The 26,481-nt window shown below is 43.5% G+C and overlaps 1 protein-coding gene across 2 annotated transcripts in view; it reads left to right on the top strand.

Moving 5' to 3' along the window:
* Window positions 1–26,481, top strand: part of LOC117752663 (disintegrin and metalloproteinase domain-containing protein 12-like) — an 85,981-nt gene that overhangs the window by 13,731 nt on the left and 45,769 nt on the right. For both annotated transcript variants that reach the window (XR_004612119.1, XM_034570206.1), the window contains exons 3-4: window positions 378–451; window positions 24,995–25,073. Coding sequence is in view for 1 of the 2 variants with exons in the window: in XM_034570206.1 (XP_034426097.1) it covers window positions 378–451; window positions 24,995–25,073 (153 nt within the window). In the remaining variant the exon portion in view is untranslated. The remainder of the gene's footprint in view (window positions 1–377; window positions 452–24,994; window positions 25,074–26,481) is intronic.

Below are 26,481 nucleotides of genomic sequence, written 5' to 3'. Positions count from 1 at the left end.
CGACTGCAGCAGAGACACCTACGGTCCCCTCTCGGTGTTGTAAACGCAGGGGTGCGAGGACGCGTGGCTTTCAGCGGGATTAATGTCAAATGGAATAGAAACATAAGATAATCCTCTCCGCTCTTGTTCTAAGATGCAAAGTAGCTTCACAGGGATTTCCAACTGCTCCCATCAATTGAAACAGTTTGCTCTCAGTGCCGGGTGGCTCAGTCAAAGCCTCATCAGGATTTGAATAAAACAGCTGTTTGCCGTTTTGCATTTTAATGCCACAAATAAATAATTTACTGAAATTTAGACTCAACAGTTCGATGGCACCTTCCTCGATCAAGTCCAGAGGCCATTTTTCTCATCCCCGCTCCTGTCTGTTCTCTCTTCAGAGTCACCCTGCATCACTGGAGCTCCTGATTGAAGCGGAAGGTGTGCAGCTGCTCCTGGCTCTGGAGAAAAACGAGTAAGTGTCGCTCCATTCATACTGGGCCTTAGCTCGGAACTGAGCGCTTTCTGGAGTAGAAACGGCAGCGTCGTACCCGCTGCCCGGGGGGGCTGCAACTGGGGCCGTGTGGCCAAAGCTGTGTGGAACATATAACCGGGGAAAGTGGCGAGTGGAAGTCGTTCTCTTAGCACGGCTGCAGCGCGGGTATGGCAGTGCTGTGTGCTTTGGTCTTTGTGTGTGCTGAAACAAAAGACTTGAAAGACAGAAATTCCTGAATACATCAGCCAGACATTGATGAAAAGTGACATCTTCCTCCTTCTCCTCCCTCTATCTTTTCATTTGATCTATCGGTATAACACAGGGGAGAAGGAGGCTGTGTTTGAACGCAGCACACACTCCCGCTCTCTGTAGTAAGATACCATCAAAACAGTGCCAGTCTGGGAGTGGCAGGGATGGTGGGGGGTTGGAATCGGAATAGGTACACGTTGACAGAGACGTAGCTCTGGATCTGTTCAGAGGAATATTTGTCATCTTCGCATTTTTTGTTAAGCAAGGGCTGGGTGAACGTGGCCCCGGCCTCAGACAGCCACCGAATCGAGTGTGTTGCTGAGAAGAATGGGTCGTGATTGATGGAGCAATATGTTTTCTATCCAGTGCTGCTGCCACACATGAGCAACCAGGAACAAGCAACGCTGTCTCTGTGATGGAGGGAAAGAGGGAGAGGGAAGCAAAGGGGGGAGAGGAAGAGCGCGGATGGGCTTTTATGCCGGAGTCAGCCATGAATCCCACTTGTTTTTCCATACTTAATATATGTAAATTCCACCTGCAGACTGTGGGACAAAGCTTTCAACACCAGCGACCGCAATTTTATGGCTTACCTACTTTGAAAATATTTTGATGGGAAATCACACTCAGTCTTTCTGTCGAATAACATTCCTGCTCCGCACAGGTGGGGATTTTGCAAAGCTGACTTGCAGATTGTCAAATTTTCACCCATGTATAGCAGGGAATTACGCTCCTCTTACAGGAAGAACATTTCATTTCATTTGCGGCTGAACCTTTCAGCCGCAGGTGGGGGGAAAAAACACCTCACGTTCCCATGCCTCACCCACACGATTCTCATTCGGCCTGGCTGTCATCGTTGTCCAGCGGCATTAAACGTGAAGCCGAGCTCGGGCCCCGGAGCCAAGAGGAACAAACAGTGACGATGGAGGGGTGCAATCTAGAGCCCTCTAATGAGCTTGAGCATGATGGAGAGACTTTACTCAAACAAACCTGTGAGCACTCCAAACACCAATCTGTCAGAATTTACTCTCGACGCTTTCAGCAAGTCTGGAAAACAAGGTGTAATGACTTTTTTTCCCATCGTCTGTTGATTCTGACACCAATCTGTGATAGGTGGAAATACTATCTCATTAAATATCAATCGGAGCTCGATGTGACAAATCCTGAAGAGCACGTGGGGAGGATGTGTGTTGTCGATTGGTTTTCGCTCCGCGGATCCGTGCAACAAAGCCAGAACTGAACCTGCTGTGCTGACATGAAGTGAAGGCTCATGTCTGAGGCTGCTGGCAGACCGTCTGCGTGCTGCTGATGGAATCCAGTTGTTCAAACACAGCCGGCATCTGTGGAAGAGGAGAAAAAAAACGTGGCCCCACAGTGAAATGATTCTGATGAAACCCGCAGATTCATTAGTTTTTCTCAGGTCTCTGTCAATAAATATTGCTGGCAACAAGCGCAGATGAGGTGTGCTGCACAGCTGAACACGGCGATTTCTACGTTATAGGAGGACATGCTCTCAGCGTGTCTGAACTCACATCACCCCCGCTGTGTAATAGAGGGGAGCAGAGGTTGCCAAGAGAGGCTGGAGTACATGAACATTTGATAGCAAACAGATTGAAACTAGATATCGTCTCATGATGTGATCGCAGCAGCCGCAACGCCAATCAACATGTTGACGTTCCGACCCAGGAGAGCTCAGTAGTCATAACTGCTCTTTTACATGAGTACTCAGATGTCAAGTGGGGCAGGACAAAATCTGTCCGCAGGCAGGCCTGCAGACTTTGATATTTTACAGACCAAACGTGACCTGGCTGCATACAAGGTCAATGCAAGAGTGCAAATAGCTGCAAATTCAAGCCCGGTGACACAAACGGATGTGAATACGCATTTAAACTCTGAGCAAAAATGTGCGTGATGCTGTGTCACATAAGACTGTCTAAAAACTAAACTGAAAAACTGAAAGAATACAAAGTGCCATACGTGGAGAAGACGCCAACAAAGATGTCGAGTTGGATTTCGACTTTGATTCGAGAGCTTTTGGTGATAAGGGCAGATGCTGGTGCCAGTGAGTTTTATTGTGAATGCATCTGACCCATCTGTTCCTCCATCTTAATTTGTCCAAGTTTTGTTAATACTGTTAATTTTATGACTTTAACAGAGACACATTTTCTAATCAATATCTGAGAAGATGAGGGCTGCTAAGAATGGATGTCTTCTTCTAATGAATTGCTCTGCGCAGTGTCAGCAGCACTCGGTACATTTCGGAAAAAGCCTGCAACCTGATGAAAACTACTCCTCGTGCTACACAAAGTGTTTGCAAGCCAATTCTTTGGTGTGTCTGCTCCTTGACATTAAGGACTGCAGAAGACATCAGGGCTCAGATACTCCTACAACATCCCCGGACACCCTGTAAAAGCAGCCTGTTGTTGGGAGGGAAAGGGCAGCCGCTGCCTTGAGCAACCTCACGACTGCGTCAACTGGCACTCCAGATTATGGTTCAAAAGATGGCTGCCTGAAAAATCAAGGCCCTCTCCTTGTGAAAAATGCTGCCACTGTAATGCACCCATGTACTGCTCTTTCTTCAGATTCCTATCTTCATTCAATATCATCGTCTTTCATTTTGACAGCATCATTTCTTCATTTCACATTTAAGCAATGCTTTCCCTCAAGACCCTGCCCTCTCTCTCAAATAGTCACAGCTCGTATATATGTTTGCTCTTAAATATACTGTCGCTGCACATATGTCCTGTGCTGCAGTTTGAGTGAGTGCGAGCAGATGGACCATGAGTGTGAGGAGATGGACACGAACTGAAGTGTGGACAAACGGTTTTGAGCGAAGCAAATCTGCACGCAAGCAGGGACTCAGAGAGAGAGAGAGAGAGTAGGGTAGTGGACATAAAATTACAAAATAAGACTAGATAGGAAAGCAGCTCCTTAGTCATCCAAGTGCTTTAGATAACAAGGAAGAGTTGCTATCATTTTTGAAGTAAATGTATTTTTAATCAGGAAAGGAGACGTGTAAAAGTCCTGCTTCATATTTCATAATTAAAGTTTGGGTTAAAACTTAAATGTTTTACATGCCCTAATGTTAAAAAACACATCACTTTCCTCAAACTGTCCATTGCTGCAGCTCCTCTTTTCAGCCTCTGTCTGAAACACTTGGTTTTAGCTCCTGTCTCATTAAGGCCTCCCTCCCGATAAAGCCCAGTCTGCTCTGATTGGCCGGTTGGCCCAGTCTGTTGTGATTGGTCAACAACTTCCAACGTGAAGGAAATGTCAGCATCTGCTCTCGCTTTACCTGGCTGTGTTAGGAGGGGTGCCAGACTAGCTGCTAGGCGTATATTATTCAGATGTGCTACTGATGAGGTGTTTTAGGACAGAATGAATTCATACAGAAAAAAACCTAAACAACAAATTAGAGGAAAGGGAATAACTGAACAGCACAATATGTCTTCTTTAAAGGCAGGGTAGGTGGTACTGAAGAAACCAGCAAGAATATACAACTTCAAACCTCCCTCCAAATCCACACCATGAAAACACATGAACGAGCATCACTCAGTGCCTGACTACAGCCTGACTGAGGCTATGGAAGTTCGGATTTTACCAAAGATGCTGTAATACTGTCTGGAGTTGCAGAAGAATCTGACAGGAAAGATAGATGCGTTAACAGGCAAGTCGTCCATTCAGTCATTTCACCTGGGACCAATAGAATGATGGGATGACCTTTTACAACCCTTGGGTTTCCACTGTTGTCAGAGCTTTTCATTTATTCATTGCTACGGGGATGTAAAGAGGATTTCAAGGGATCCAACAAAAAAATGCTTCTCAGAAAGAGCAGGCCTACCCGGCCTTTAACTGCTGTATTCCTCTGTGGTTAGAGTCGGAGAAACCAACAGTGAAAAAAGCTCCAAGTTCATGTTGATATTACAACACTTCCTCAACGAGTAGTCCGACTTCATTCTTCAAAGCCAAACATATAAATCTTACAATAGGGTTCTGCGTCAGAGGATGTTGGAGAGGATAACACATCTGATCAAAGTCACAGATGCTGTATCTTCTCTGACGATACCATGAAAAACTACCTGACTGAATCTGATGTGGCTCTGAAATGATCCTGCAACCCATCCTTTGGTAACTTCAGGCTTTCATCCAGGTACCTGACTCCCCCACCCCTTAGAGATCCAGTTCCCTACAGTGCAAATGTTATATAATACTAGTAATGCTTTTGTGAACATGGTTGAACCAATTTCAAGCATCAAAACTATTCAGCCACATGACAAAAGATGTATTTTCACAAGAGATAGGAGGAATTTTCTAAAACGTTTATAATTTTCCAGCTTTAGGATCAAATTATCTCTTAACACAATGGTCAATAGGTATATATATATTATATAATATATTTGACAATAGGCCAAATATGAGCCTCAGTATAGACAAAGCAAAGACACAAGAGAAGATGTGAAAAACGAAAATATGCCCTTAGACTTTAAACAATAACAGTGCTGTTCTCAAAATTTTCATCAGTCATTTTATCTGAAATCCAACGTGTGAATATTGAACCTTAAACTTTGGCGCGGATTTCCCTCCTGTGCAACACTGGCCATACACACATCCATTTACCTTTTCATGTGTGTAGTCATTCATTTTTGTTACACAAGCTAAGGCATCCATTCCTTTAGTTTCATGCCTCCGTTGGGGGAGAAAAGCACTGAGGCTTGACTTCGTCTCGACTAGAGGGACGGTGCTTGAGCTTTGACCACTGGGTATGGAACCGCTCCTCACCAAGCTGTTCTTACAGCTCTTGCTGCTTTGTGGCTTTGAATGAAGGGCCTCCAGGCATATCAAGATGAATCGCAAGCCGAGCAGGCAGCCTGCTCTCCATCCTTGTTTCCTTTTCTAATGGACTGCAGGGTCGGTGAAAGGAGGCCTGGGGCTTGTCAGTGGGGTAGAGGGTTGTCTTGGTTGCGTGCACTTGGGTTTTTCTCCCTGCTCATGATGATGTTTAGCCTTCAGAATACGGGGCCTCGAGGGGTTGGCTATCTAACTTTTGGAATCTTTTGTGCTGCAAGACAAACACACATATGTGCATACACACTCTTTAATCTGGCCTTTTCCCTGGACAGAGGGCAGGCAGAGGATAGGTTTCCTGAGTGAAAGGCCAAGCTGCAAACTTCTTCTATCTCTCCGGTGTTTGGAAGAACAATAAAATGTAGCCTGGACACGTTCCAGACCCAATTTGTGTCCCAGTTTCAGGATTTGCTTTTCAGGATTGTTATTCAACGGCGTATCTCAGCGTCTGGCCTGTGACCTGACGCTCCTCTCAATGAAGACGTGCTCGTGTCTCACTGAAAGCACGGACAGGAAACAGCCTCTCCCGGGGAGCTGAACAAACAGAAGTCTAAAGACGCAGCACAAATAACCAACCTCTTCGTGAAGAAATAGGGCATCCCTGTGATCTCCCTCGTAGAGTTATTGTCCAATGCTGCAGAGCCACACACAGATTATTTAAGGGACGTCAAACCCAGAGACACCCATGTGTATCAAATCCTTCCTCTTGTCATTAAGCCAAGAGTGAGACAAGGAGTGTATCAAATCCTTCCCCAAGTCATTAAGTCAGAAATAAAACACGGCGGAAAGACTTTTTCTCATTTGGGCTTCAGGGCTTACTCAAGGTGAACAGATTAAATGTGTTTATCACAGATTTGAATGTCTGTAGTAATAACAGCTTCAAACTAAACTTTCTCCTTCTACAGCTTCAGATCTTTTTCGTGACGCTCAGTTCACTTCTGGTAATGATTGATGTGATGTTTTACCAGTAAAATCACTGTCGGGCGAAATCTGTCAGCTGCTTAGTTGTATTTGAAGCGTTTATCTGAACTGGTTAATGGTGTTTTCAGACACATTATTTTATGTTTTAAATAATTTAATCTTATTTAATCTTATTTTAAAGACAGGATTAGGCAATTTCAGTGTTATAAAAGGTGTTAGACCAGTGTCACAGTGTTTCATAACACACCTTAGACTGTATATAAAGATGGACGACATGAAGGCTCTCCAAGTGCCAAAGCGTCTCAATCAGCCCTGGTGGCTGGCTGCAGTATAGGTCATATACCCACCTCCATGTTAACAGATGGGACATGGACCAAAAAGAATAAACGTTAAATAATGTTTCTGCTATTTTAGGTAATTATCACACTGATCAAGTGTTTATTTTTCCGGTAAGTTTGGTTTTAATTCGTTATTTGATGCTACAAAAATGTAAAAACATCATGATTGACAGCAGTCAGTCGAAAACGTGCATCGTGGGACTTCGATATCATGGCTCCTCCCCCTGATGATTATTGCACACACTGTGGCTCCAAATGACGTCATCATGGTTAGATTGCAGCATTCTCAGCCGGGATAATTTGGCTTCAAAACAGTGCAGTCCACACACACACACACACACACACACACACACACACACACACACACACACACACACACGCTGTGCTCTGAAAATTCATTCAGGACCACGGGACATTATTTCCCAGCAAAGGATGCGCTGAGGTTAACTGTAGCCTTTGTACCTTCCTTGTTACGCTCCTGGCTGCAAGGCCATGATATACTGTGATTCATTAGTTTCAAAGACAAGCCTCTGAATTGGGCTCGTCTCTGTCCAGAGCCAGCGTCTTCTAACTGCTTCCTTCAAAAGGGAATTTTTTTTTTTTTTTCGGGAAGGAGCTTTCCTCTTTTGAATTACCTTCTCAGAAGCTCCAATTATTTTCCAGCTTAGAGCAGTAATTAATAAGGTGGGCTCGCCACTCCATCCTCCTAATTAATGAGGAGGCATCCAGTAACACTGGAGAGCTGGAAGAATGGCTTGTGCCTTCCCTCAGGACGGAGAAGAGTCAGATGCAAATGCGCAGTAGTTAAAAGTTTGAAGTTCTTTTTTGTGTGAGTCTGTGTTAAAGTCTGAAATCCTTCCATCCTGCTCAGTGGAGTTCACTTATTGTACATGAAGGGTTAAACGAATATCAATTAATAAAGTGATGCTTTAAAACACATTGCATATTTATAGTGTAGGGAACACTGGCTCTGATCATAGTGTTTTACATACTACCACTTGTTTTCTAATCAATCATTTTGTCTATATAATCAATATGATGCATTATAAGATGATTGTTAACTAAAATGTAGAAAAATGAAAACAGTATTTCCCTCTTTATTTCCCTTCTGGTGACATTCAGATCTCCCAATGGACAGAGTAAAAGCTAATATCTATCATATGATGTTTTAACATGTATTAATATTTAATTAGCTGTTTCAACATTAATAATTAATATCACATATTTATTTTGAACACAATTTTTGTGCTTTTACACTTTGATTAATAAATTATAATGTGCCTCATGCTTTCCTATCGGTCGGCCATTCTTGCAGAAAACAAGGATGTGGCTCTAGTACAGTTCACTTTAGAGGATGTGGACCAATGTGTGTCTATGAGCCAATCAATATAAAATATGTCTGTGCATTAAGTTGGAATCAGATGACAGAAGTCATAGATCTAGACTTCCTAGAAACGTTTTCTGAATGGGTGCTCACCTCAAAGTCAAATGAGTCCAGCGAAGATTTTTTCTGTCTAATGCAGTTCTTTTCAATAAAAAAAGCATCGACTTCTTCTCCCTCATTCACAAGCCATGAATATGCAAATATATAATGTCTCCTGCTCTTCGGCGTCAGTGTATATGAACACTGGAGGCTTCAAGTTTCCACCACACACTTGTGTAAGTTTATGCCCGATTGGCTCCAAACTATCTCGGATGTACACGCGTTCAGCTCAGATTTAATGTGAGCGCAGACAAACTTTCAGCGGATGAATGCGAAAACAGTCTTCTGGTGTCAAACTGCACGTACATTATTCTGCAGTGAGGCTCCAAGTATAGTAACAAGAAGCAAAATGTATTTTTGAGCAGAGAGGAAATTAAACGTACAAATCTGAAGAAGACAAATGAATCGTGGTTTCCGACTCGGTGGCTTTCTTTAAAAAAGACTTTTTGTGCCTGATAGGGGTCGTTCCCTCTCGACTCTGAGCCGTTTTCCAGATGGACCACTGGGTCTCGTCGGGACTCCAGCTGGTAGATTTATTTCTCATCCTTCCTCCATTTACCACAAAGTACACAGCTAAATGAAACCTACTGTAAGCAGCAGTTTCTCTCTGGGGGACGTTGACCTTCTCCAAAGAGCTTAGGGGACCTGCGGAGAGATAGAGATGATTATTGAGGCTTGGTTCAGCACCATACTGTACATTTCACTACTAATTACGCAAATCTGTCTGTTTGTTTGTATGTGAAAGAGATATTTCGCAAACTGTTGAACTTATCGGCTTCACACTTGGAATGTCTATTGTAAATTGTCCGAAAAAGACATTTATAGGTGCTTATCTCCACCATGGCCACAACATTCATAGAATCACTGTGTTCTTAGCAAGTGCAAATTGTCTTCAAAGTAAAAGCACAACGTTTGTTTAGTTGCTGCTGTGCTTTACACCAAGTGGAATTACAGAGCATATATTTTTAAAAGTTGTGAACGTGAGTCTGAAGATTGCATCACTTTCTTAACAGACCTCTGATACAGCCAAAATGCCTTGTATGAAAAAATAACTGCAGCTCAGTTAATCAAACTTATTTATAAACCACATACGATAAAAGTAATGAAGCAAATTCTATTTAATTTTATGAAAAACATTAACTATGAAATCTTTATTGCAGATAAACCAGGTGGGTTGAACGCACTCTGCACCGTAGACCATTGCTGCTCTGCACACAAACAATAAAAAGTGACATTATATTGCAGAACTGAGGAGGAATCACTAATGACAATGAATAATTCAGCTCTGGAGCATTAACACAGGACAAGCAGGCAGGTTTAGAATGGGCACTGAACTGGTGTCACTTAAAATGAAAACTATGCAGTTAAATTACCAAAGTTAAATTATTCTATTGATGCCGGGGGTTTGGTGCCTTGCTCACTGGCAGATTGATGATAGGTGACGAGGGAATAGGCTCTGCCTCCACAGCTGGCATGCAAACTTCCCTCTTCAAACTCGAGGCTGCGTCCGACCTGTCAGAGACGATATGAGAGTCACCGGGTGCTGCTGTGCATGTAGGCGCTCGGGATTTTAGAGACAAGAGGACTATTTTTGTGTCTGGGAAGACATGACAGCAAACAGAGAGACAACTATACAGCCCTCGCCCTGTTGTTTTCCATCTGTTGTATGAGTCTTGCATTTTTATGAACCTGGTGTGCAAGCCTTCCTTGTGTTTAAAGTAACAGCCCCAAGGCTGAACAATAACCACTTTCATTTTAAACAAGCTCCTTTGTGTGTTAGGAACAGGGGTGATTCTGAGGGCAGACTGCCTTGTGTGTTTCATTTTAATAACTTTAATAGAGCATAATGTGATATGCAAGAACACAACTGGAAAAAAGCAAGCGTATATTAATTTTTCCTTTTATTGTCATCTCTTTATCCCTCTAGTGAATGTGCTACATTCTTTTCCATAAGTAAGTAGGAGTGTGCACTCGATGTATGTCTCCTCCTTACTCCAACACTTTATCAGACTTAAGCCCTTTTCAGAAGTGAACTCTGGAAAATGTCCGGAGCAACTAATTTGGACATTTGCGTTTTCCCACACAATCTGTAAAATTTCAGGAAAATGATTGGAGTTCAGTGTTTGTCTGAAAGCAGCTTTAATGGCATCTCATTCAGCTTGGAATCACTCTCGCTGAAATGACTTACAACACGAGTGACAATATAAATCCATGAAAGCTGGATGTGATTTGTCATTAGTTAGACGCTGTTGCCGTTCACTCATGAACTGCATCATGTAATAACACATTAGAAATGTTAGCGAGCCCCTGTTGCCATCTATTGGTTTGTGGTAGAAACATTAAACTCTATAAATGGTTGTGGTTATTCCCTTGTACACTTACATGATTACTTTTTTTTCTAAATAATAAAACTTTCATCCTGCAAACAGCATTTTCTCATGTGCTTCCTCCTGTTGGTTTTTGGAATTAAAAAGACAAATCACTGAAATTTAATTGTGCATTGGATTGTTCACTGTGAATATACGGTGCAATGATTTGAATATGATTAGAAATTACCCATGATGACACTGCAACAAGTTTGTAACAGGAGGACTTTCTAGAACTGGAGTTTGTTTTAGCATCTGTCAGCCTTCGTCTTTCCCTCGAAAATGTCTTTCTGTGTTTTCCTCTCGCTCCGAGTCTCTCCCTTTCTCCTGTTTAAGCAAACACTGTCCATTAATCATGGTGAAATCTCATTTTCTCAAGGCTCTGCGGTGCCAAACGGAATAAACAAATGCAGCCAAAAGTTTTTGACCTCTGCGACTGCTGACCATAAAGATAATCGGTCCAGCTTTGCAGCGCTGGCTCCCATCTTCCCTCGTGACAGACGGACAAATAGATCCGCCTGATTTACGGTGTGAATTAATGTCTGAGCGGACTGCGTTTGACCGTTCTCACAGTAACCTAGTGATGACCAGCACTCCCTGCGTGTGGGGGGTCACTGACTGAGCGAGGAAGCCACGTGTGGTCATCAGCCAGACGGTCAGAGGCTGAAGGGAGCCTGTCTCTTTTTGCTGATGTAGGAGATTTTCTCCCCCTCCACTTCTTTTGTCTTCCACATGTTCACGCAGAGCAGCGTCCTTGTAAAAAATAAATGCTGGACGGAAAATAGGAGAAAAAAAAAGAAAAAGTGTATCCGCTGCAGTGGCACAACAAAAAAAAAAGCAGCAGCAGTTTCCCCTTCTTGCCCTAAAAAGTAGCCTCTCTGCTGATGGACATCTCTAAACATGATGAAAACATCGTCATTTTTTTGTGGTCATGGTTTTTGTTTCATTTGAAACTTCACACACACACAAGGCTCAATGGGAAACTCGTGTAGGCCTTCGGGTTCAGATGCCTCTTTCATCGCTAAATTTAGCCCCGTGATAAAACGAAGTGGTGCAGAGAAAGTCATGGACGTGGAGCACGCACGGAGTCTTCCCCGGGTCTCCGTGTCACGCAGAAAGCAGATGCTTCTCGTTTCCCATACCACTCGTCATTAAGGTTATGACTCAGAGGCCCCTCGCTGCTGAGAGATGGACACACAGGGAGTAGACGGAGGCAGAGGAAGGATATGTGATGACTGGATCGGACTGTTTTTGCTTTGTCAGATGAGGTGTGAAGGCAGTCGGCCTTCTCTTTCTGTCTACCTGCCTCCGTGTTCACCCCCCCCCCACCCGCCTCAATTAATTCCTCGCCGTCAGCAACTCCCCGCTGAGATGTGGGACACGACAGGGTCTCCATTGGTTGGCCCCCGTACTCCTCTTCACTCACACTCACCTAATCCCTCCAGCTCCGGGGACGGGAGTGAGCTGCCAACAACAATAGGAGCTGCCAGGGTTTGATAAAGAGGCTGTGGACTGCTTCGGGGGTGCAGGGACCCTGTGGACTCGAGGCTCGAGCTCATGACACAGTTTCCTTAAAACCATCAGCAGGGTTTGATTTCCGAGCACACAGGGTCAGGGGCAGGTTGTGAACCCACTGAGGGTTAAGCAGGAAACTGCAGTTGTTGACACATGAGCTAGAAAAGCTCTTGGTTTGTCTTTCTTGTAAAACAACAAGGCCCTTCACCAAACAGCCATCACATTAAAACGGGTATCTGGTTTTAATGTAGTGGCTGATTGATGTATATTTATGTAGGCAGGAGTAGATCCAGTTGTCTGATGCATAGGAACACGCTGTTGAGGATTTGTGGAGAAATGCCCAGTGCAACTTTTCTGGAGGTTTTTAGTAAGAAGAAGTTAAAGGGATAGTTCATCATTGTTGGAAGTGAATTTCTTCTCTTCTGCGACAGAAGTTACATTAGAAGATCGATAACACACATATGTTAGTTCGATATGAAGCTGGAGCCAGTAGTCTGGAGACTGTGAGGTTTCCAGGCAAACTGCGGAGAAACCAGGAAGTCGCTACACTCGACCAAAGATGAAGAATACACCACAAACCAAAAAAAACAAATTTGTTTTCCAATATAATTAATCAAATTGTGTCTTATGGTAGTTTTGTCTGTTCCGCATCGGTGAGCTTTCAGAAGACGTGCACAAATACAGACAAAATGAATGCAGAGTATGGACAGAATGGCTCGGTCCGTTTCAGACGATCGAGCACATTACATGAAATATCAAACTTCTTTCTTTAACATTATTACAAACGACTGAAGATGGAATATTTGGCAATTTCCTTGTATTTCGAAACTTGAAATGAGCCAGTGAAGAAGTAGGTAAATAAATGATTCAGAATTTCCCCAGAAGAGGAGTGTAGAGAAGGTTCTGAAACCAGGCCTTCATGTCGGAAAATAAAAAAACCAAACAGGAAAGATAAAATATAAATATATTTTGGTGGTGAATGACTCATGACTCCAGCATTTCTATAAACCTGGTTGTTACCCTGGTCTGGCAATTGATTTTGTTCAAAATGCCAATGGAAGTAAACAAATGGGATCGTTCTGTTGTGTGGATGCAAATCAAACACGCTCGCTTTTTATTTATGCTCGACGGGGCATCGATGCAGTAAAAATGATCGAGCCCCAGCCCGGCGCTCCATCTGCACATGCTGATGTCTGATGGGATGTTTACAAACTGTCTCCCGGGCGAAAGCCAATAACGTTCCACTTCTCGGGTGCATCAGCTGATCAAGACGAAGCCCAAGTCCTTAAAGGGATCAGTGGCACATGGATGATCGATGAGCCGTTGGTACGTTATTGGTAAAGCAATCACCAACTTCCGAAATGGAGGGAGATCACGTTGAGCGCTGATTTAAGGAAGCGTGACATAACAGAATCTTTTGTCAGCACGCGCAGCAGAGATCTAATGTTGTCTGCCGGAGGTTTATGAACTCTGCGAGGGCTTGGGAGTAGATTGCTTAATAAATTGGACATCAGACATCTTGTCCTGTAGTGTGGACCACACCTGCTGCAAGCGCATAAGGATTCCGACCTCGCACATTACACTTAAGATTCATCTGTCCGTAAATAATTCAGCTGTTTTTGTTCTGCCTCCTCCCGTCAATCATCCCTTGAAAGAACACAGGGTCAGGGTGCAAAACCGAAACCCACCTAATACATAAAAATCTGACTTTTACTAGAAAGAGGGAGGACATCTCGCTCACTGACACCATCGGAGGGGTGAGACACATGAAGGCAGGCAGAGTAAATCTGTATTCAGTCCTTAATTGTTTGATTTCCCCAAGGGCAAGCAAGGCGGGGGGTAGGGCACACAAGTACAGACAGGTTTAATTAATTGAAATACTGCTTTTGTGTGTGTGTGTGGGTGTGGGTGTGGGTGGGTGTGGGTGTGGGTGTGGGTTTACCTCGTGAAAAGAATGATAGCCCCGATTGTTTGAAGTCCCCCAGTCGCTCATTAGTCCAAGCACAAGGCTGCAATGGATATAGATGCACGAGCTTTGTGCCTTGAGCAAGTTCACACGGGGGGGAAAATAAATAGAATTTTTTTTAATTTGTAAATTTTCCTTCTTGGTTTAACCAAAATTACCCAGAAAAAAACATTCCAGGATATGTATTTGCAAATGTCATTGTCTCAATACAATGGAGGCAAATCATATTTTGCTTGTTATGTCCACAGGGTTGTAAATAATCCACTTTAAGGCAACAAAACTGTCTGTCAACAGATTTTACGATTTTACTGCTACTATTTTTATGGTGGAAAACATCCATCCGTCCATCCGTTCTCCTTCAACACCCTGGGTTGGCAGTGTATCACAGGGCCAACACACAGAGTCAAGCAATTGTTCATGGTCACAGGAGAACAAACTCCACACAGACAGACCCCGGCCAAGCTGGGATTCGAATCTGGGGCCTTCTTACTGGGAGGTGTTGTTCCATTGGAGCAACCAAAATTTATTTCTCGGAGTTTGCAATAAACTTCAGGAAAGCACCAAGAGTTCTGTAATGACTTTTTGATTTTCCTCTGCATAATGTTCTTAGCGTTTACTAAGTAGTCGAGGGTGTTGTGGTTTGCAGATAAAACAGAATGTGTTGCATGACCAGTAAGCCATGAGCCGTGTGTGTGTGTGTGTGTGTGTGTGTGTGTGTGTGTGTGTGTGTGTGTGTGTGTGTGTGTGTGTGTGTGTGTGTGTGTGTGTGTGTGTGTGTGTGTGTGTGTGTGTGTGTGTGTGTGTGTGCGCAGCACTAACACAATCTGCGTTGTGGACACAGCACCTGCAGTGATGCCTGCATGTGTAAGACTTGCTAACAACGATGCACATAAATCACGTCGCGCTATACCAGCACATGCATTCGGTCGTGCACACAAGCAGGGACGTAAACCCACTCTCTCTCTGTCCATCTCTCCCACACACACTCGCACACACACACCAGCGGAGCTCGTCCTGAGGGAGATGAAGAGGCAGAGCCGAGGCACAGTTGCTGCCACAAAGGAGCAGAAGCCCCGGGGGCAGATAGGAGAAGAAAGCAGGATGAAGGATCGCCCCTCCAGTGATCCACAGCAACAAAGGCGATTTGAGAGACTGACTTTGGCACCGAGTATAATTAGTTTCAGATAAAGATGTCAGTGGCCCATGACACTTTAAAGAAGATGAAAAAGAAAAAGAAAAAAAACACCCACCTGGAACCAACCAGCCAGAATTTTATATTTATATTTGCTTTCTTCACATTTAAATTTGACGTAATCACTTTTTTAATTGCATGCATGAGAAATATTTAAGCTTCATATTCTACATGACCCTTCGCGGAGCGTCGAGAGTTCAAACTGTGCGGATCTTTGATTCGTCACATGTGATTACTCCTCCCTCACCCTTGGGGATCGGTGATATCATGGGCAATGAAAATTACTATTAATGTCTTTTATATGAGAAATAAGAGAGGCCCTGCCCAGCTGTAACCCCCGAGCGAGCGCAAGTTTATGACTTGCAGGTTGATCATTGTCATAGACACCATTTTCCCCCCCCATTTGGCGTGTGCACACATGCCTCAGGGCGACAGACGCCGCTCTGGTGTAAGCAAAACACACGAGAACCAGATGTGAAATGATGTCACATGTCGACAAGTGACAACAGGATAAAAAGGGCAGAACGAGGGATCAGACAGTTATGTGTAAAACAGCTGAGTTCATGTGAGTCGGTCGTTGCAGTTACGCTTCCGTGACTCTTCCTGTATGAGGAGATTAAGTCGTACAATCGGAAAACCAACGAGAAGTTAAATAAACATCCATCCATTATCTATACCGCTTATGCTTTGAGGGTCGTGGGGGGGGGGAGCTGCAGCCGATCCCAGCTGACATTGAGCCAGAGGCGGGGTAAACCCTGAACAGATAGTGAGCGTAGTGCAGAACCAACATACAGAGACAAACAACCATTCACACTCACATTCAGATCTATGGTCAATTTATCCTGCATCCACAGTGTACCATGTTTTCATTTGAAAAGGTATCAACTCTGCTACGGTCAGCCCGTTGTTCACACTACTCTGGAGATGTTTTCAAACGCTGATGGCCCCCGTTTTAGCTCAAAAACTCCACGGCAGCGTTTTAGTCTTGACAAGCAGCAATAGAGATGTTTTAAATGATGACGTAGACACTCACAACCTCTTGTTGATTGAGTCTTTTTGGTCACGACGTAGCCTTCGCTGAGTCGTCAGGTCTACTATCACACCTCAGCCTCGCCTGCAGAGTACAACATGGATAATCAATTACAAGCGCTGCTGATCCTGCTGCTTTACTAACAGCTGTTGTACACATACATTCTATATTTTACAATAATAAAACTACTTAGGAGACAAGCTTTTATTGGAGCAATATGCCAATGTGCAATTCATATGTCCAGCGAGACCGGCCGGGGTCGTGCTATCAGTTTTCAGGCATGTTATGGATAAGGATTTAAACTTAAATGGAGCCAAAACGCTTGTGGTCTCATAGATTGTTTTAGTTAGAAAATGCCATTTGCAAACAAACCTTAGTTTAGGGAGGTAACCTTAGTTTTCAATTAATCTTTCCCCAATCTGCATGTCTTTGGACAGGGAGAATGGGAGAGAATGCCGGCAAAATCCCTCACAAACCCAGGGTGAGCTTGTACACTCCACACAGAAAGACCCAAACTAGGATTCTAACCCAGGACCTTCTTGCTGCCCAATGTGCCATCCTAAATAAACATGTTTTTTTTATTTTAGGGGATTTTTCTTCCGTGCAGTAACAGCGGGAGCGCTCCCATTACACAGTGAGGCAGCAGCATGTGGGACAGCTGATAGAAAACAAGTCCTCATACCTAAATTATGCATGTGACCGCTCCAAAAAACAAGTCAGAAGCGTTTCCTGTTCTCTCCCCCTGCCACGGTCAAAATCTCATTATAGGCTGATGCAACGGAAACTGCTTAAGATCGCGGTGGCATGACAGTGTCACGCCACTTCAACCCGTGAGGGTCAGTTTGCTTGATGGTCTTTCTGAGCAGTTGAATAAACAAGCAGTGGTGTCTGTTTTAATTTCTGGTGACGACAGACCTCCCCTTTGTGTGTCCACAGCAGAATGATTCCTGATGATCTGTTGCCTCTCTGGGCTTTGTCTATTTCTTGGTCCACTGATCGCACTATCATCGTACCAGATTTACAAACCTTTTTATCTGCGTAGTTTTAGTTATGATCATGACTCAAATATAAGGATGGCTGGCTTCTTACTGTATATATGATCCAATATATCTATTTCAAAATACAGTCATTACACTTGAAGAAATTAAAACATTAATCAAATCTACTTTTGATGGTAACCACTCTCTATGTTAGGGGTGTAACAGTACTCATATTTGTATCTATTTGTATTTGGGTATAAGTTTTTTGGTATCAGTCTCTTTATTCGGCACACGAAATGTGCAGAACTTTTTCTGTGTGCAGAACCCAGCTCCCCATGGCATGTAGGCATCCTCTTTACTCTCTATGCAGCCAATTCAAACCGGGCCAAAGCAAAAACAAATGGAATGTTACTCAGGCGGCAATTTTCTGTCCCGGTCGAGCCTGACCCCCAACCCGACAGGCTTTCTCCTTTTATGTGTCCGAACCCGAGCCTGATATTTTCCCCAATTACAGGCACATACAGCGTCAATAATAAAGTAGATAGACAACTGACGTGACCGAACCCGACCCTAACCTGAATATCATTTCAAATGTTTTATCCGAAACCAGCCTGACCGGGTTGGGTGTCCGCCCGACAATGCTGTAGGCGTTTCTATAGCAACGGATAAGTGTCAATACTCTGTTGCCACAAGACAGTTTTAAAGACATGAATGGAGCCTCGTTAGCGATTCTTCGATTTAATGTCAGTTGCCGCAGCATTACAGACTTTAGTGTTTAACACATTTTTAAACGAGAAAGCCGTACCGTCACACCCCTACACTAGAGTCCACATCTTTGTCTTCACACTCTATCGGAGAAGATTGTTGCGATTCTGCCCTAATTCCAATTATCGGGGGGTGGTATTCATCTTCTCGTCTCTGTAATTGGGATCCTGTGGAGTCATCCATCACGCAGACGCTGCACGGAGATGACACTTTATTGATTTCACGGGGCACACCCGGGCTCACCCACATCAATCTGCAGGTGACAGTCGCCCGCAATTATCGCGTGCCACCACTGCTAATGGCTGTTTGACCATCTCGCTGACCGACTAACCAGCCGCGGGGATGTCACGCAAGTGTAAAGGAACGTAACGAGTCTGTTGTGACGAGATGAAACATCACACATCGCAGCATCCAGCCCGACCACACCTGCTTTTCCACTTTGCTTTCTTGGAACCTCCCCTTTTCTGTTGTTTACCTCGTCACCTCTGCTGCTCACTGGACTGACCTCAGTCAGGGAGCTTCATGCTAGAGCGCTGCTGAACATTCTACCTCATAAACGTGAAGTCAAAACCATCTGCCCTGACTTTTGTTGCTCTCTTTTCCACTTCCTCCCTCCCATCTTGAGCTGAAACCATTGGCCGGCACGCTGTTTCATGACATGCCTCATGAAGACTGGGAGTCGCATTGAGCTCGGGGTAAGCAGGGGGAATTCTGCTTCCCTGCTCCACTTGGCACTGACCTGCAACGCTGCCTGATGTCAGACAGATCACAGCCAGGACGACTGGCCCTCTTCCCTCGCTCCTGGAAAAAATAAAGTTTCTTATACTCAGACCTTTTTTTTGGCTCGATGGCACTTTCGCAGCTTTTCATGCACAAGATCCCCATTTTCCCCCCATTTTTTTTTTTTTTAAGTGAAGCTGGGTTCGCGCCACTTGCCACATTAAAGCAGAGGGACATTATGACTCCCACATTGCCTCGCGAGTCCCTCCATCGAAACATACCGTAAGGCGCTAATTGGCGCTCCTAGATTAGGTTTTTACAAGAAACCTGTTTCTTTGATGATGATTTCATCTGCTCTAAATGTTTATATATCTGCATCTGTTGCAAATAACTTTCCATGGCGGAGCAGGGGGGGGGGGGAAGAAAACTACCACAGCTCTCCAGAGGCCGAGTGCCTTGCTTCACATTTATCATAGTTAACTGTAGGATTTGTCCTGAAGTGGCTGATTAGGTTGTCTGAGTTTAATGAGACACATCGGAGCATGTGACTGGGAAATCACTGCACATTGATCCAGCTTGTATCCAGGCAATGGTAACGGAGGCTGCAGTGTCAATGCACGGGCCATAGCAGGTCAATTAATAGTCAATATATGGACTACAAAAAGAAAGAATGCAGAATGCATGTACTTGCAGCTTTTATACAAGAGATAAAGATATGGATATCTTTTTACCTTGACTCTACTATTGTGTAATTTTCACCCCACAGTTTTTGTCTGTGTATGTATGGGATGGATTCAGTTTTTTAACGTTGCAAGATTGTTGTTTGCTTGATTTCTCCGAATATTTCATGGATAGCGATGAAGGAAATCAGGCATGTTTAGGGTACTAATATTTGTGTGTGTGCAATTTAGTGCAGATCGGAAATAAAAATCTGTATCCAGGGAATTTAAATGTGGTTTCATAAGGGGAGTGTTTGTCCTTGTAGTTGTTTCTGTATTTAAAGCACTTGACAAGCAGGGAACATTCTCCCTCCCAATTTACCTCACAATAAAGTTTCTCCTCCTTGTCTTGGCCTGTACTCACATAATCAATTCAGTGTTTTGTTGTTCCTCCAAGACTTGATCAAAAGTGTCCCATAAGCTCTCGGAATGTTTTTATTTTACATCATCACATTACAAGTTTTTAAGAGACAAAACCACATGTTCTGTCCTCGTAGTCGTAATCAATAAAAAACAATACATTAGCATTTAAAAGCTGAAAAATTCTTTCCCTCCGTCACTGATGTTTGACATTCAGTCAGGATCTTTCTTTTCTCGGTCATATGCAGCTTCAGCCCACAAACGAGACCTCCCTTTTACTGTTGATTGATTCGCGTCCGACTCCAATTCATCAAACCTGCTGCAATTAATATAACTCACACACGTCTCCCTACATAGTCTCTGCAAACACTAACAGTAAATAAAGAAAATGATTCACCGACTTAAAGAATTAATTAAAAATAAACAAGTTATACCAACAGTACTGATCATTTGAAAATACCTTTTAAGTTGGTAAACAATTGTCTTTAGATGGAAAAAGAGATGAATTTTCCAAATTCAAAGTGGCCATACTTAGGAAGGAGTGTGTTGGAATTAATTGTCACGACATTTACAGTATTTCTGGATGTTAATCTTTTCCATTTAGATCAGACATGAGACGTAAATCCTGGTGTTATTTACCTGATATAAAGACCGAGCACGACACGCTGACAGCGTCGATGCAACAGAAAGAAAACAGGATAATTTAATGCAGGAAGAACAGAGGTGACATTTAGCAGCCGGCGTTCGGGATTAGCTTGAAGTGGCTCCATTGTCTTTCTGTCTGCGTTGTCAAATCTAGTGACAAGCAGATACGACCCTTTCCCTCCACCTCGTATATTTTCTTTCAAAAAGTTTTTTTTTTGCCAGCATGGAGACAGCATGACAAAATGTAAACATGACAAAATGTAATTAGATGGGTATTGCTCCTGTCTAACTGATGACGGGAAAATTAACGAATATCTTTCTGTCACATTCATGCAGCAGCAGCAGCACAAACCTCGGTGATATTTACCTCCTGTTGTGTCACACTTGCAGTTATTGCGGCTGCTGGGTTGTCAGACTCGGGGGCAGGTGCTGTGGCATTAACACGCGGCGTCTTCTTGTTTACTCGCGGTGAGTCTGTTCCCCCCCCTCGATGCCAACCCCCTGTCAGTCAGATGGAGCCCTGCTGGAGGCCTATGCATGTTAAATGGAGGGGGCATGACCCCTGTCCACTTCCTTCTCCCACCCCTCATTAACTTCCCTCTGATTGATAAACAGTGAGCGGCGACTGCCATGCGGCGATGGTACCTCCTGGAATTAGACTCATGATATAATTGGCTGGGGGTTCATCGTTTTGCAAGGATGAGATGCACCAACAAATATTTCTTCATTTTAACTCAGTGTTGCTGTCATCGTTCATGATGCTCAAGTACAAGTTCTCCTGCATGTGTTGTGCAGGTTGCAGGTTTTATGTGCTGGTTTATCCGGCTCTAGTCCTTTTAAAGGAAGACTAGGTCCACCACATTTTAAATCTGTCTTAGTGCAATCTGAACACCGGTTTATTTGCCTAATGCTTTTCCTCATTAAAGCACAAGCACAAGTGTTTACCACAGTTGCCAAGAAACCATTAATCTTGGAGCACACGAGTGGGAGAGTTACCAGCTGAAGACGCGAGAGACAAGCCAAGACCGTTACGGTTTAGGAGGCACATACAGACGCATGCCGACCAAAAGATCGAAACCTCCTGGCTGTTAATTACCTGTGATCCATTACTGGCTTGATAAGTTATGTTTTGATCATAGATTGTATTTGGGCCTTTTTACTGCTTCATAGTTACGAGAACATTTGAGAATATACCTGCAAAGAATTAGTTCTCTTCCAATTGCAAACAAAGCAAAAAACCAGGCAAACAAAACAAAAAGGCCAATAATGATGGAGTTGATCTCATTGCACCTTGTTGAGTTGGACTAAGGTTTGGTTTCTCTGTTTTAACTCGACTAGTGCAGTGGTGCCTGATCTTAACCTGCCTGTTTGGAATGGGCTGTTTGCTTGTTCTGTGGTGATGCTGGTTGCAGCTTTCTTTTCTTAAAACTGTAAAAGTGACCTGCAGAAGTCTGGCCTCCGCTGCTGCACAAAGACCCGTTTACCCGTTTATTCAGAGTTCGGTGAAGCTCGACTCGGTACGCAGAACGATGACGAGTCCCAGCCGCCACTTCAAAATCGATTCATATTGAACGTGTCCAAAAATGCACCAAACTGGTGATAAGACGAACGGCTCCCGAGAAATGTGAGTCACAGACGGACAGAGATTTCTGGAATTAGTAGAAGATAAAAGAGTCTCTGTTGCCCAGTTTATGGATGAACCAGTTTTGGATTTTAAACAGAACCTCTAGTGTGATGTAATGTGAAAAAGATGTGAGACTCGATTGTCCAACATAATTGATCTGTGCTTAAATGCGGTTGAAGCAGGGTCTGCTGCATTCAAGGATGCACTGACATTTGAGAGTGTCAAATTTAATGAGTAGAAACCAAGGGCCACCTCAAAATTTGACAATGACGACATTAGCTCATACTTTTGTTGAAATCCACTAAGGTTTGATCCGATACCTCGCAGTGAACTTGGCTTAAAGCTTGCAACAATGTGTGTCCTCTCTAAACGTCCTTAAACAAGACAATAACCACCTCCCCACGTCTGTTCATTGAAAGTTACAGGGGAAAAAAGGCAACATATGGATCCCACATGGCTGTCTGCAACATGTTCCTCTATACCCACTCCCTCCCAGAGTGCTGCAGACAGGCAGTGAGGCAGATACACACACTCACCACAATGGATTGTCTGTTGTGTGCAGATGTTGAGGTTGTGTGTGTGTGTGTGTGTGCGTGTGTCTGCCGCAGTGCACAGACCTAATTAAGACTGAAGAAACACATCATTTTATTTGGCTCTTTCCCCTCTTTGGCCCGGCTTTGATCCGATGATTATTACCAGCTCTCTGGCTCTGCAGAGGAGTACAGGGTGGGGTGGGGTGGGGTGGGGGGGGCATTGTGTCTCATGCTGACAGCTCCCAAACAAAATAACCCCCCTCCCCAGGTTGTTTCAGCTGACACTCCCAGCTGGGTTGTCAGCGATGAGGTCAGTAAGAGAATCCAGCTGCCTGCGGAGGTTTGGTGCTCTGCTGCGGATTAGCCTCTCCTGGTGTCCTGCAGTGTGATACCGTACATGTGCTCATGGCATGTGCAACACATGGACACGTAAAAGGCTCAGACACTCTCATCCTCGCCTGCACAGTCATGAGCACGTATAACATATTCACTTATTTGCCATTGATTGATTGGCCCCACCAGAGAAAGGACCTAAACCTCTGTAGGTGGCAAAGAGGGCAGCAAAGAAATAGTTTTGCCCTTAACAGTTTTTCCCCAAATTTTCTTGGCTATATACAGTAGTACCTGCATCCTACCTGCTTGTGGGGAGCTGCCCTCAAGTTCCCTGATCGAACCTGAGAGAGAATTAGCCGAGCCCAACCCAAACCTGACAGCCATTCGGTTTTTTTGTGTCCTAACCTGACCCAAGCTCGATGTTTTCCCTGATTAGTCTTGTGCAGCATGAAGAAATCAAGTAGACAGCCAGGCCCGAACTCATGTCTGGCATCCACACTCTAGTGGGCGACTGGGGTTAGTTTCCCCAAAAAGAGGAATTTGGCACGATGAAAGGTATCACTTTGGTGAAGTGTTGGAAATCACTATACCTGCAATTATGGTGCTTTGCTCACCAAAACACAGAGAAGACATGCGTTTACACATCGGTGTCAGTGCTCACTGATTAGGCTGCGGGAAGCAGGAGCCACTTTACTCAAACTGTTGCAGCACAGAATACATATGAGTAGTTATATAATGGCAAGCCAGGCTATATTAAAACTCTACATCATCTGTAATACTTTCAAATGAGGTTAAAGTTTTATGCTCAATCAATGCAGACTCCATTTACTGCAGGGATGTATCATGAATTAACTTTGCAATATCCAATAGTATTTGTTACGACCCGGCTCTAGAGCCGTGACAATGAGGAAGAAGCAGGATGAGAAATATGATAATAATAAGTTTAACAATATTTAAGAACAGAATAGAGATGCTCTAGGATGTGGTCATCCATAAAGTCCCTGGTGAGGGGATAGGATGGGTGCACCGGGCCGGCAGGGGCTTTATCAGATAACCTACGGAATGTTCATGCACTGTTACTTACAATAATTGACATGTGATCAAAGTAGCTGGAACATGTGTTAACTCTGATAAAAGGAAACAGATTCCTCTTTCTGTGTGAAGTGACCCACTTGTACTCATTTACAACACAGTGGGTGGAACCTGAACCTTGGCTTTGTGTTGTGTTGTTTTGCTAAAAGCTGGGTTAGTATGGTCTGTATGGTCGAGAGACACCCACTAAATGCAAAAATCATTCTGCAGGTACCAGGTGACTAATGAGGGAATGGTTTTGTACACGTTTGTACACATTTGTACAACTGAGAGAGAAACCCCCCTTCAGCAGAGATTTGCTGTGTTGATTTATTGTGCTTTCTAGATATAAACTGTAAACGGATCACTTGCTAACCTCAGACGGTCACTTTACAGCGTTATCGATTCCCCTCTGCACCTAAAAGTGATTCCTTAACCATATTCCTGTCAGTATCATCTCCCCCACAGCCGCATTTATATCAGATCATGCTACACTGTTCATTTGCTCATCGCTCGTTGTCGTCTGTGATGCGTGAGCTAATTACGGTTCGACCGCACCGCGCGGAATGAGTTATGGATTGATATCAAATGCGTCTCCGCGGTGCATGCATGTGGCGTGAAAGTGGTGTAATAGAATATGTCACCGCAGCCTTTTTATCCATTTTCTTTCCTAATGCCCACAGCTGCTCGGTTCAATTCCTGCTCTCCTCGGGGGTCGGGTTGAGTTTTAAATCACTCTGCGCTGTTTATCTTCCACGCAAGTCCAGCCGCGGTGGAATGGCCTAAGACACCGTGATTGATTTTTTTTTTCCGGACAAAGCCCCTGAGGGTCACTTCTGAGCGTTTGTTGTCTTTGTTTATCCTTCCCAGGGGGCTGTTTGCAAGTGACTACACAGAAACCCATTACCTGGAAGACGGCAGTGCGGTCACAGGCGCTCACAACTTCACGGTATGCTTCAACAACTTTATTATTTTTATGCTTTTCTTCTTCTTTTTTTTTAATCAAAGCTGACATGATAGACTTCTGATCTTGCAACTGTAATGTTTTCCTCTGTACCCCCTCCTTTGTGAAAGTTGACCTTTTGTGGAACTTCCTCTTCCTGTCGGGGTTCTGTGCTCCTATGTGGGTCAGTGAGGAGGTAAAGGAAAATGTATGTTGCCGTTAGACCCACTTTTAAACCTCCTGGAATTGGGCAGCCTGGCGTATTAAGCAGCCGGTGCAGGTGGGTGAGCGCATTCTCGGTCTCTGCCAGCAGATGAATATTTGATGAAATAAAAGGCGGACAGAGGTCAGAGAATAGACTCAGTTTTAGGGAACAGCACAAGTGTTTTATAATGGATAAGCTCAAAAACTGGTTGGGTGTGCAGGTCTGCAAGAAAATATTGAATTAGTGAACATCTAAGTGCACTTCACAAGTCACACTGACTGTGAAATATTCAGCACCTACCAGTGCACTTTATAAGCATTGTGCGTATTATACTGGGATAGAGCTTTCTATCTTAAATATTATAATAATAATAATAATATAATAATAACTTTATTTGTATAGCACTTATCAAAACAAGGCTACAAAGTTCTTCACAAAATAATACAGTAAAAATATATCTTTTAAGGTAATCAAATTACTATATTATGTTATATTATATATATAACGTCGACTCCAACTCAAAGCAGATGTAGACAACTTACACAGCAACACACAAAGCTTTTCAACACATCTCCAATAGGGCTCTATGTCATCTTCTATCTTAGTTTTTGTGGTTTGTAAGTTAATTTTCTCAATAAACTACACTTGCTTGTTTGTATTTTTTTCCAACCACAAAGTTTTGGGTTTGGACTTTTTCTCATGACGTCTATCACTATTATATGACGTTGAGTATTAGGGCCTTTTTAGGAGAAAAAAAACTTCTGAGATTTCAAGAATAATGTTGTAATAATAGGAGAATAAAGTGGTGATATTGTGTCAACTGTTGTAATTTAATGAGACAAAAGTCATATTTGAGAAGAAAGATGTAGAGAAGCCGTGCTCCTTCTGGAACCAATCTCATCTTTTCAACAGAAATTACGAAATGTTTTTAAATGTTACTCTGTAACCAACGACAACATCACAGTCAAACATTACCAAACATTTCCTCCTTCACTAAAGAGGCAGAGTCCATGTGAGTCTTTCCTAAAAAAAGACCTTTAGTTTCTTACACAGTATTTTCCTGACACTAATGATAATGTAGAACTGATGAACCAAAAGAGGAAGTTTTTCATTATTCTTTATCTTCTGATTCCCCGGACTTTATTCTCGTACTATTTCAACTTTATTCTTGTAATCTCAGATGTTTTTTCCTTTGGTTACTCTGTCGTA

Source organism: Hippoglossus hippoglossus, chromosome 19, assembly GCF_009819705.1.
Source record: "Hippoglossus hippoglossus isolate fHipHip1 chromosome 19, fHipHip1.pri, whole genome shotgun sequence".
Taxonomy (NCBI): domain Eukaryota; kingdom Metazoa; phylum Chordata; class Actinopteri; order Pleuronectiformes; family Pleuronectidae; genus Hippoglossus; species Hippoglossus hippoglossus.
Note: the sequence above shows the minus strand (reverse complement) of the source record. Positions and strands in the feature narration are given on the sequence as shown.